Source organism: Vanessa atalanta, chromosome 6 (assembly GCF_905147765.1).
Source record: "Vanessa atalanta chromosome 6, ilVanAtal1.2, whole genome shotgun sequence".
Lineage (NCBI taxonomy): Eukaryota > Metazoa > Arthropoda > Insecta > Lepidoptera > Nymphalidae > Vanessa > Vanessa atalanta.
In genome coordinates, this window is record NC_061876.1 from 2,838,874 (window position 1) to 2,851,638 (window position 12,765).

A 12,765-nucleotide genomic window follows, 5' to 3' on the forward strand; every position below is an offset into this window, starting at 1 on the left:
ATATAATAAAATAAAATCTCCGTAATCAAAAATACAATCCCCGTAATAAAAATAAGCTCAAAACAGCGCCGAATCGATAACCTCTTTTGGCAATTGGCTAAAAATGTTACATAGTTCACTGTTAAAGGTATTTTAGTAATCTAAAGGCAGAACAAATCACCTCCACATAAACCTGTCGCGCAAACGAATATTCGCACAGATGAACATGAAATTGAAATGTGGGTTCTACGTGACGTTACTCTGTGGCGAGATTTGTTTTCATTTTTGTATATATATAATAAAATAACGAGGGATTCGTTTAGGTTCATGGGCGTAACGTTTTGATTGCGCTAGGAGATATTTTTTTAATTTATTTTGATCTTCAATGCCTTACACACTCCCACTATTTATTTTTTACATTAGAACCCTGTAAATTTCCCACTGCTGGGCTAAGGCCTCTTCTCCCTTTTAAGGAGACGGTTCGGAGCATATTCCATCACGCTGCTCCAATGCGGGTTGGTGGAATACACATGTGGCAGATTTTCGTTGAAATAAGACACATGCAGGTTTCCTCGCGGTTTTCCTTCACCGCACGAGATGAATTATAAATACAAAACCATGGTGTCTATTAATTTAACAAAATTTTTATTATATTTATGTTTATTTGTTCTAAAATCTTTCATTTTCTTAGATAAATAGTATTTTTTTAATATAAAATGTTATTATTATTGATAACTCAGTGGATATTAAATCAGAGAATGTCTAAATCAAAAGTCGTGTGCTAAAATCCGGACTAAACCGGCTAACTCCCGGTTATATTATAAATTATTTTCCATGTGATACTAACATTTTTGTCTTATCTACAATCATTTATATATTTATTATTGTGGCATAACAGTTCAAAATGACGTTGCTTTGGTCTTACCACATAAAAAAGGATCCACCATACCCAAATTGTAAAAAACAAAATGTTCTTATTTTAAAATAACGTTTAAAAATTTCTATCGCATTATTTACTTGCTACAAATTATATCGCCAAACAAACATAACTATGTAATACAAATTTTAACTATTATACATAAATCGGTACACGGCTGGCGAGAGGTGACATCACGTGAGTGGTATGCCGCCATAAACCTGTCGAGCGAACCTGCACTCACTGACGGACGACGTATGTTCAATTGATGTATATAGCTTTAGAAATTTATGATACGTATAGTGTATGATATCTATGACAGCTTGTGACTATTAAGCGAGTAAATGAATGATTCTATAGCCCACCTCATTTTTTTGGTATAAATTTGTTATGATATTTCGTTTCGTATATTGCGAATTCAAAATTTATAGTACTTTGATAACGAGTGATTTACGATATCAACATGTATTTTATTCTAGATTTTTCATTTTAAATATTATATTAAAAATCATTAACAAATAAGTATAATCTGACTTTGAGTAATTTTACTCAATACAAGATTAGAGGCGACTAAAAGTCTTTCTAATACTTTGAAGGTATACTTTTGAGATCTACGCCAGACCTTTTTTATAATCAAAATCCGCAATAATTTATAAATGAACTACGTTAAATATTGTTATGATGGATTATTACCTCATTGGTTTAAAGGCTAGCTTATAACAACGCCGATCTCGAATTCCTGATTTCAAACCCTGGGTTTGGCAAATAAAGAATAGAGGTTTTCAGAAAAATTATCAGTAACAGTCCGGAAATTAAGTTAAAGTGTACTCTCCTATGCCAAGGAAAGAGCATAAAACCGTTGGTCCTGCACTAGAACTTCTTGGTAGTAGGACTTTCTGCAAGCTTGTCTGGATAGGTACCACCGCAGAACACCTATTAGTATTGTTGTGTTCCTGTTTCAAGGGTGTGTGTAACTATATACACAAGCATAACATCTTAGCTCCCTAGGTTGGTGGCACATGAATGGTGTACTTGAATAAAGCATATTGTTTCTTTGATTTTGTAACAGTGATTGTGTATTTATAACAGCGCCGATGTCTATGTCACCACATATATCGGGAGGTCTATTTTCTCGTCCGCCTACCTATTAAATAAAAACAACTCTTTCCGGTCGTGTTGGATTTTCTGGATTTTATAAATTAGGGAATAGGAAATGTACTTGTTTGTACATCTCCTGCATAGTTAACATGTCAGAACACCACCATAGTAAAGAATAACTACTGCCCTCAATAAAATGCTGACTCTTCACGATGTACTTTTCCAACTTTTAATAGAGTCAAGAGTAATTTTAACGTAGAATTTACCAACTTTTAATAGAGTCAAGAGTAATTTTAACGTAGAATTTAAAAAAAGTGCTTAAATAGATAGTATTTTTGTACATTTTAATTAAAAAATTATTTCCCTTTGAAACAATGCCTTGTTATATACATCCAACTGTATTATAAAAACATAATTTGTAAGAAATCTCGTCATTTTGTAGAGCCGAGATGTCGGAGTGATTAGAAAACGTTAATTTTTACTAAAGAGTGCATATCAAATCTAGACAAGAAACACAGATTTTTCGAGATTTTTCGATTTGTGATTATAATTAATCTCGTGTTCGGCGATAAGCGGAAACTCTTAGAGAAATTTGTATGCTTTGGGTAAGCCTTATTGGAGCAGCGTAGTGGAGGACTTGTGAGGAAGGAGGCCTTTATCCGGCACATTTATTTATTTTTACTTTAGGTCTTTCTTTTTATATGACATGATGATTGTCATTCGTTCAGTCATCTTAGTCTACATTTTGTATAGTATATATAAAAATCTTGACTTAGATCAAATTTTATTATATAACTAAAAGTGTGGAGTAATTAAAAACTTTACAATCACAGCCGTCTAGCAACCCCAACGGATGTCCGATAAATCAACGACGTGAAACACCGCCATCAGTCAATAGAAATATTTATCTTGTTCGGTTCCAAATCCGCAATCCACTCTTAGACGTGCCAACTTGTCCAATAACCACTTTGTCAATCAGTTTTGTAAGCAAATACTTATTCAGAGAGTTGGTACGTAATTAACAGACGGAATCAACAGGAATTTTAATATAGGATTATTAAAGACCTTCAATTGTTATGCAGGTATTCAGCACGCTTCATTCCACCAGACATCTGGAGACTAGAAGTGAAAGAAGTCAGGCCTGCTGACGCTGCCTTTTATGACTGCCAGCTTTCAGCCCATCCACCACGAACTGCTCGGGTCACTTTGAGAGTACCAGGTGTGTATTTTTTTAATACTGTACGACAAATATGTATTTTGTACTTGTATATTTAATAAAACGATCCAGGATGGCCCAGTGGTTAGAGCGCGTACATCTTAACCGATGGTTACAGGTTCAAACCTAGGAAAACACCACTAAACTTTCATGTACTCAATTTGTGCTTATAATTCATCTCGTGTTCGGCGGTAAGGGAAAATATCGTGGACCTTCATGTGTCTCTCCTGGTCGAAACCGTCTCCTCAAAAGGGAGCCTTAGCCTAAAAGTGAGACATTTACAGGGAGTTACTTGACTTGTTTTTTTATTTAATAAGTATTTTTAAAATCGTTTTGTTAGAGGATATAGCTAAAATGCCTACTGGATGCTTACTATGAATAAATACGCCATTTGATAGTTGATATACCAATATCTTTTATTAGGCCATCCGATATTCCAAGTCAAGGGTACTGCATTTTTAAGGACTACGATTGTCTGTTTTGATTCAACATTCTCGATTTCAAGTTTTCGATCTAGAGTGAATGGTTCACTTTATCATTGATCAAAAACTTCCAACATGTGCTCTGAATTTGAATAGCTCCAAACTTACAAAATAGCAACACCCTGTAAATTGGTTTTATTCGGAACACGTGTATGATTGGGACCCAGGCGTGACCCAAACGCTTATACCGATTGGAAAGTATGCAAAACATCTCTTACAACATACGTTCACCCGACTTATGTCTATATAATATTGGAATTATTGGACCAAAAATTTCTTTAGCATTTTTGGTGACTCTAGAGCGTACTTGGTTTCCTTAGTGATTTAAGACTTTATTGAGATATAAAATTTAAAATCGATAATTTTTAAACGGCGTTTAACTCAAAGAATTATATAGTACTTCTTTGTAATTCCATAACCGATGGAATTTTACTCTAAGCCTTCTTCTTCTTCTTTATAGATGACGCTGAAAAAAGGGTTAGGCCAATCTCTGGAATTTTTACTCGCTGTCACTTTTTTACTTTATTGGGTTTCTTCGCCCACAAAACGTTTTGTCGGTAGTAAAAATAAAGGCCAGTAATTGCCATGACTATTTGGAAACAAACAAACAGCACCATAATTATCTTCGAAGAAAGTTTTAGTAGTTCTGGTTATCGATTTATATATCTGATAACGTCAAGAATAAGAACAGTCTCACCTGGTAACCTGTTATTATATTCAAATTATTTGTTTTGCTAAGTTAGACTTGCTTGAATAAGCCAGCATTTCATAAACAAAAGTTAAATATTGGAAGACCATCCATATGGATCCATTATTAGGGCCAGGGGTTTTCTCTTGTTTATCTTTACTGTATAAATGTTCTCTAAGAACAAATTTGAAACCCGCTGTGAAACAAGAACATGAATGCTTTATGACAAGTGCTATGCGATTTTGGTTATGATAATTATGAAATAAAAAAAAACCATGCATCAAAATAGCATTACAGCGTTAATCGCTTTTCAGCGCTTTACGAGTGAAATACAAATAGAGTTCTTACAGTATATAGAATAAATACTATATATCATAATAATAAAAGTCATGCTATCCTCGTATGTAATTATATCCAACTACAATTAATTAAGCTTGGGAAGTCTGGAAGGGACGGTTAATTAGCCATAAGTTCAATCGTTGTAGAATAAAACATTTTTTTGAGTCGTGAGCAATTTTCTGTATTATATGTTTCTAGTGTATGAACATATAATACAGAAAATTGCTAACACTGAAACATAGTCCGTGCGCTATAGAAATGGGACGGAACTTTGTCAAAGTATATCGAAAATGACAGTTCTCGAGTGAAGGAGCGTTAGCAAAAAAATTCTGAAAAACTATCCAATTGGCGAAGTATGTCTACGTATACTCTATTCCAACCATAACAGGAAAAAAAGCGAAATAAACAACATCTGACAGCGAATCGACGTGATATCATTGGTTGAGAGATTGATTAATCTATGAAATTCACTATGGATTTGCGAAAAAATGGCGTTTTGAACGTCGACGAAACTGTTATCGGAGTTTTGGAAGAAAATTTAAAGTGGAAATAATTAGTTAAGTGTAATAGTGTTGTATTATAAATAAAGATATATTAATCATAAACTCTCAGTAGTGCACAATATAGCTGAGTCATTAGTAAATCGCATGAAAAACGTTAATCTAAGGTGTTTTTTATCCTTTTTCCTGTTTCCATTGGAATAGGCTATGGGCCTTTTCGACTTTATGCGCCTATTTGTATGTCTGTACAAGTGAATGAAATATTTCGTGTGATTAACTCAAAATTTTATTTCTCATTGTACTTATTATCCTTGTAATCTAATCACTTAAATAATTGCACAATTATATATACAGTATGTCTAGCTCAAAATAAAATCACGAGCAAAAATCGACGCTAACAAACAAATAAATAAATACGTCTCGCGAGTCATCGCTTGCTAACGCTACCACTATCAGGAACGCGCGTGTCTCAGTTCCAAAAGAACGGATCCCATTTTGATCGCACGGATTATATGAATACTAGCGAACCGCTCCGGCTTCGCGTGGATGCAATTTATCTATAAAGATTTTTGCCAGCGTTAGTGTATGTGTAAGAAAACAGGTTTTTGTGTAGAACATCGTGGTAGTTAGTCATTTTGTACAAAAAAAAAAAAACAACTTATATTTAAAAAGGTAAAAACGGTCTCAGCCGAGATACAGAGATCGATTATGACTAAGTTTTTTTTTTTTTTATTTTACTATTTCAAATTTCAAATTTAGGAAATGCAGATTAATTTACTAAAGAAATTTTCAATATATAAATATATATCTCAATAATATTTATCTTCTTTTTAACATAAATGATATGATATATATATATAAACTACTGAGTTTCTTACTGATTAATCTCAATAAATCCGTTACATCTTCGACGATTCAAAAGCTCTAATAAAAGCCGTCCTTGAATAATGAATATTTAGATTTCTGATTTTTTGACAGAGGTGTCAGTCCGCATCGTGGATGGAGCTGGCGCTGAGGTGTCTGAACAAGTTTGTGAGCTAGGGAGCACGGTAGCTCTGCGATGTGAAGTGCGGGGCCTTCGCATGGAAGGGGGGCCGTCGCTTCTCTGGTACCGAAGGGAGGCCTTGCTTAATGATGACACAACGAGAGGGGGAATTAGGTAAGTTAAATTAAATTTTACATTTTTATGTACATTTTCATACAAATGTATCAATAAAAAAAATGTAAAATATTTATATCTAAATCATGAAATGTTGACAGCTGATTTACTGTTATGCCATTTCGATCCATGTATACTATTCTTTTTAATTAATTTATTTTTAAATTAGTCAAAAACACTTTCTCACATTTCACGTTCTTGTTTTACGGTGAGCTTCTAGTTTCATCTTACAGAATATAGAACTTGGACTTATATATATTTGTTGCATCAATACATCAAATTTCATAAATGAAAATATTAAATCTATATCGTAGCGATGGTACTTATTCCATTTTAAATTCAAGATAATTTTGATACTTTTAATTATTTATCAGTCAATAATACGTAGCTTGATGCTTTGTTAATTAATGAGATTTGGGTATCGTCTTAATTCCCTTCTGACTAGTTGTTAAACCGCTGTATTCAACAACATAAATTAATTACTATGTTTAAAGTCAAAACCAATAGAGTAAGTTAATTCATAGACAAACTTTACAGTGTTCGTACAGAGTTTGGCGCGAACGGAGCTAACTCTGTGCTCCGTGTGGCACGTGTGCGAAATGATGATGCGGGAAGATACACTTGCAGCATTGCACGTGCTCCACCGCCCACACCCACACCGGCGCATGTTTACCTACATGTTATTAAGGGTAATATTATTTGGACTTAATTTTAATCCTTTTTTACAAAGTTTTCTTGGACTTCCCCAATTTTGATCGATGACTAGATAGATTGCCAAGGTTGAAAACGCGTCGAAAAAAATAGTTGACTACTAAGTACACACACACTAGTTAAGAAGTTTCATACATTTTATTTCACACCAAGATAATAAAATTGATTCATTTGTTTTGATAGAGTGTCACATTACAAATGAAGTAGTTTGACACTCTATCTATATATATAAATAATCTAACTTCATCTGTTAGGATGAGTGAAAAAAAAATGTCAATGGTGTTGTTTGTGAAATTGATGTGCCTTGGTAATAAGACAGACTCATGACTGTGTCTTTTGCCATCATTTTCTCCCGTCGCCGCTCTCATAAGAAGTAATAAAAAAAAATATATAATTTATTAATTTCTCTACTCTACTTTTATAATTTAGTTTTCTTTGATTATAAATTATTTAAATAACTTTAAATTTCACGTGCCGGACGTCCCTTGGCGATTCATTATCAAATTGGTTTTACCGATTGAGCTGAAAGTTTACACACTTAACTTAACCTATGTGTTATCACAGAGTATAATCTATTTTTATGCCAAATTTCATCCAGATCGATTCTGAGTTCTCAATTCTCGCGTAATTGAGTTACAAACATCCATCCAACCAAACTTATTAACTTAGAAAGATTAATTTAATTCTTGTTCCTAAAAAGGTTTCTTAGTTTGATTATTTTTAATATATTTAATTATTTACATTTAAAAAATTAGCGCATACTAAAATATATTAAATTTAGCAAAATGTTATCGTTATTAAAATAAAATAACTCCCCTTCAACTATTTTACAAATATCAAATGCCTAGAGTAAATTTGAACAGAATTTAAGATATTTGACCTACGCGTACAGACCATTTGGGAGACAATGAACTCTGAAACATTCAGGGGATAGAAGGAAACTAATCGAGAACCATCAGCAGTCATTTATCAGTCATTCGGTATGTTCCATTTACAAGCAGATCGAGGCTCGGATCGATCCCATAAAATAATCATATGAATGGTAGCATTGCTTTGTAACGAATATTTTACCTTCATATATAAGTTTAGTTAATCATGTTAAAAATACTACAGAGCTCTTCCATAGTTTACTTTAGTTGATTCTGATATAGATACAATTGTGTATTAAATTTTATCTATAAGATCGTGGTCGTCATGAAGTGGAGACTGATGTTATTCTATTCACAATGTCACGCCATGTCTCTCTATCGGTTGCTATTCTAATACATTTAAATTATGACCTATTGCAGATCTGATTTGGTTAGTCCATTCCAACACCGTTTGCGTCAAGCGTTAGGTTTGATGCCTTCCAAAATGATAATGAGTTGAATGTACCTTGAACGACAAAGCGTTCTCTTGACTCCCCTTTTCTTCTTTGAGTCGTGGCCGAAGAATTTTAAAATACCTCTGGCCTGTAATTGACTATTTCTACTTGATTGATAGTGATTAAAATTTTATAATTAAACAATATTACGTGTTATTTAAAATTAATAACTTAATAATTTGTCGTAGAGATAGTTTGGGCCAAAGAATTAATTAAGCTACTATTTTTTGAAAATAGAATGGGCTAGTTAAAATTTGCAGCTGCAAGCTAGTTCAAAATGAAATCACGTAAGTCCAAGGAACTTTCATAGTACGTACTTGTTCTGCTATAAATATAGACAGAATTACAGAATATAAGTGAACCGATCCCTCTTCAGAGTCCAATCAATTTCTTTCCGGTGTCATTGCACTTGTAACTTTATATGTGGATTTATGATACGATGTATCGTAAATCAAGAAACGTACAAATAAATTGTATTGTTTTTTCTATAATATTTCTTAAGATTTTTCATCATTATAGACTTGGGCTGAATTGAACCAGGCAACTACTAAATTTTCACGTTCCTAATTTGTGTTTCATAAATTCACTTCGTTTTGTACGGTAGTGAAAGAAAACATCGTGAGAAAAATTTTAAGATCCTAATTATATATGCAATGAAACAAGAGCAAACATCATAGTCTACTCAAAGTTTAATATTTTTTGGCACTTAACAAACCACTACAAAATGTATCGTGTATATTAACCTCGAACACAACAATATTCTCGTTTCAATAAATAGTTCAGTAGCAATACTCAGAAGACAATATAACGGTTGTAAGAGACATTATCCAATATGCAAATCGATGACAATAAGCCGAAGCGAGCAAGACACGTGTGCGGTATCCGATACTGGCTTGAATATGATCGTTTACGAATTTGTTATGCAATGTTATACCCCCTTTGTATATCCCTTAGTGTTTCTACCTCAATAAATCTTGCTGAAATTGACTATTACCTATGACTTTGGCTTCTGATATGATTATTGTTTACCATTACATGAACAATTTGGTAGCAAATTCGAGAACAGATATTTTGTAACGTGTTACGTATCTTTCTTCTTTTTCCTGCCCTTGTCTCAAACTATTTGGGGTCGGCGCAGCATGTGTTTTACTTCCATTCTCCTCTATTATTCGCCGTGTGATCCTTTACATCCATTTGTCTCATATCCCTCCTCACAAACTTCATCCGTGTCTTCGTAGCTCATTTTCCCCTTACTCCTTTACGCTCATGCTCATCATTCTATTATTTACTGTGTGTTATCTCTGCGTCTCCGGTGCTTATACCAAAAAACTATTTCATATATGTTACGATTTATTGGTATTTGCGATCCTTTGATTCGTCAAAATTCACTTGCTGTATTCCCATTGGTGCAATACATTTAGTTGTACGTCAGTCGATAAGCTTCTTTTGATTTTCGTTGCTTTATATTTATTGTTAATGTTTTTTTTTTATATTTTACTTATAACTATGTATTAACAAAATTTGGGAAATGCGTCAAATATAAATTAAATCACAAGTAATTTTACTAATTTAATTTTAGAACCTAATTTCATAACTTCTCTTATAAAATCTATTCTCTGTCTATCCGAAACTTAGTAAAATTAATTGGTCCTTCGAGCCGGATAATAACTTCTGATTCCTTAAATTATTTTCTAAACTTATTTGTTTTATTACAGGGGAAAGTCTGGCTGAGCTACATCAAGGACAGGGATTAAAAAGAGTCTCGTTATGTCTAGTATTCACGCTCGCGACTTTACTAGTTTTACGAACTTATAATATTGTATAACAATAAATTGTTCATTTTTCATTATTCTTGTTGTTTTTTTTACTATCAAACAATACTAATAAATGTATTAATATCTGCTGATATTGAAAAAACGCAACATCAATATTTCTTATTAAATAGATCCAATTCCTTTTCTATGATATAATCAAATTTCCATTGTTTTTGTCATAGCTATTGCTAAGTGACTAAATTTTAGAACACGATTTAAATTATTAATTTCCAAATTTTAACGTGATTTAGGTAAATTCACACCAGAATTATCTTCAATTTAGAATAATACACGAACCTCGAGTGTTTGCATATTTATGAGGCGATCGTAACCGTGGATATTATACGGATTTATCGATTCAATCCAACCGAGATGGATTTCAATTCAGTTTTCGCGTTCAGGTGTTCGCTTCTTATGGTAATTAAATACGATCTCTGTGAATTGTTACGGCCAGTATTATTGACTTAACGAAATGAAAATCCATTTCAAAGGTGGTAAAATTCTCTTTGAATACATTCAGCTAATCTTCATCGTCATTATTGTTAATTATTATTCGAAAATTCTCATGGAGTTCTTTCTGCTGCCTTAGTATAATTAATTGTTTTAATATTTCTGACAGTCTTTCTTTTGAATAAAAATATCTATTCCAATCGAAGAAGGAATAAAGTTAAACAAACCTTAGATTCACGTATTTCATGCGATTTATCTATAACTCGGCTGTATTGTGCTCCACTAATAATTCTAGATATGTCATTATTTATAAAAAAAAAAAAACACTATTTCACTTAACTACTTATAATCACTTTATTTTAACTTCCAAAATTCCGATAACATCGACATCCAAAATGGCATTTTGTCGGAACGATACGAGTCATAATGTCCTATACAATATACAGTCAGTACTTCAGCTCTTCAGCTTTATGGTATATATAAGAATAAATTATCTCCGCAAAAAGTCGAATATTTGTAAAAATAAGCAATAAGCGTTTCTATAAAAATTCACTTCGTAGCTCACTCGTGAAATTCTGATAACCGACTTACGAGCGAGCGATACGCCATTATCATACGTGTATCCAATCTATTTTATAATTATTATTATTGCCAATGTCGTGTATCACATTCTGACATTATATGCGTGTTCTGAGAGGAGTTTCGAGTTTCTTCTTATAGAATAACTTCTTCTTATAGAACACAATTGTAAACTATATACAATTATACTATGTAAAATTATAGCCACAGAAACACTCGATGTTATAAAAATATTTTAATACAAAAAAATGAGGAAATAATTTCTAGCCAGTAAAATAAATAATTTATGCATTGTATGGACAAATTGTATACTTTACATTTTGTATAAAGAGTAACTTTACCTGTAAGCTAATGATAGGTATATGATTAAATGTTATTTATAAGTCATTTTTAGAAAAACGGATTACGCGTTTACCCACGTAAAGTGAGGGGGGGGGGCGTGTATATGTGGGACTCGCCGGACAGGACAATCTAGTGCACCTTAGTAAACCGGAATACCCAATAAAAAAGCAACGGTACCCTAAATATCCCACTATTGGGATCGTTTTGAGGAGATTCGAGATTATTCCACGCTGCTCCAATGCGGGTAGGTGGTGAAATTTGATTCAAATTAGACATAAGCAGGTTTTCTCGTGATGTTCTCCTTAAAAAGTAGAAGAGGCCTCAGCAAAGCAAATTACGATTACTGGCTCTTACGTTTTTTTAACTTTTTATCAATCTGGTCAGTGGTGATCTTTTTCGGGCTTAAGATTAACGGTTCACGCGTTCTAACTACTAAGTCATCTATGGTCCGTAAATATTCGTCGATCGAATTGGTCAATTTGATAATTCTCTACAATGATTGAAGTGAAATTTTAGCTTTTGGTACAAATGAAAGAAAAATTATATATTTTTTTAAATAAATGAATGGTTGTGTTTTTACTTGATAATTTATTATAAATTAATTGAAGTTACATGACCGTTAAAAGTCAGACAAAGCAAACTAGGCTTGACCGGTAAGTCTTTCTAAAATTCTAATTTCAAATTATTTGAATAAAAGCTGAGCAAGGTTTGAGTCCATTTTAATTATAACTTTATACAAGCATTTAAGATAAATATTATTTATTATTACTATGATTTTTTGACGTCGAATTACAGCACTTTATTCGGCTTTCAACAAATAACAATAACTATATTTTAACGTTCTTAACACTATTGATTAACTAACTAGTTCTATTGATCACTTAGATCTTTTGTCGAAAAAAATCGTAATCTATCGGTTACACTCGGTGTGCTTTTAAATTCCTCACGCGCTTTTCTATAACGATTTAAATTGAAATTCAATAGAACGAATTAGCAAATTTTAAATTTCTATGTTAGGTCTCCGACCTCAGTCAATGTAGATAGAAATAAAAAATAAAATTAAGCAATTATAGCGCTTTCACAATGGTCTTTATTCGAAAAAATCGTTCGTTGTGAATTTATAAAATCC

General features: G+C 32.6%; 1 protein-coding gene across 1 annotated transcript in view; it reads left to right on the forward strand.

The window, feature by feature from the left end:
- LOC125064660 overlaps positions 1-10,276 on the forward strand; it is a 28,960-nt gene extending 18,684 nt beyond the window's left edge. Inside the window, exons 5-8 of the mRNA XM_047671819.1 lie at positions 3,076-3,212; positions 6,197-6,377; positions 6,915-7,066; positions 10,167-10,276. Coding sequence (XP_047527775.1) covers positions 3,076-3,212; positions 6,197-6,377; positions 6,915-7,066; positions 10,167-10,276 — 580 coding nt within the window. The remainder of the gene's footprint in view (positions 1-3,075; positions 3,213-6,196; positions 6,378-6,914; positions 7,067-10,166) is intronic.
- The last annotated feature ends 2,489 nt before the right edge of the window (positions 10,277-12,765 follow it).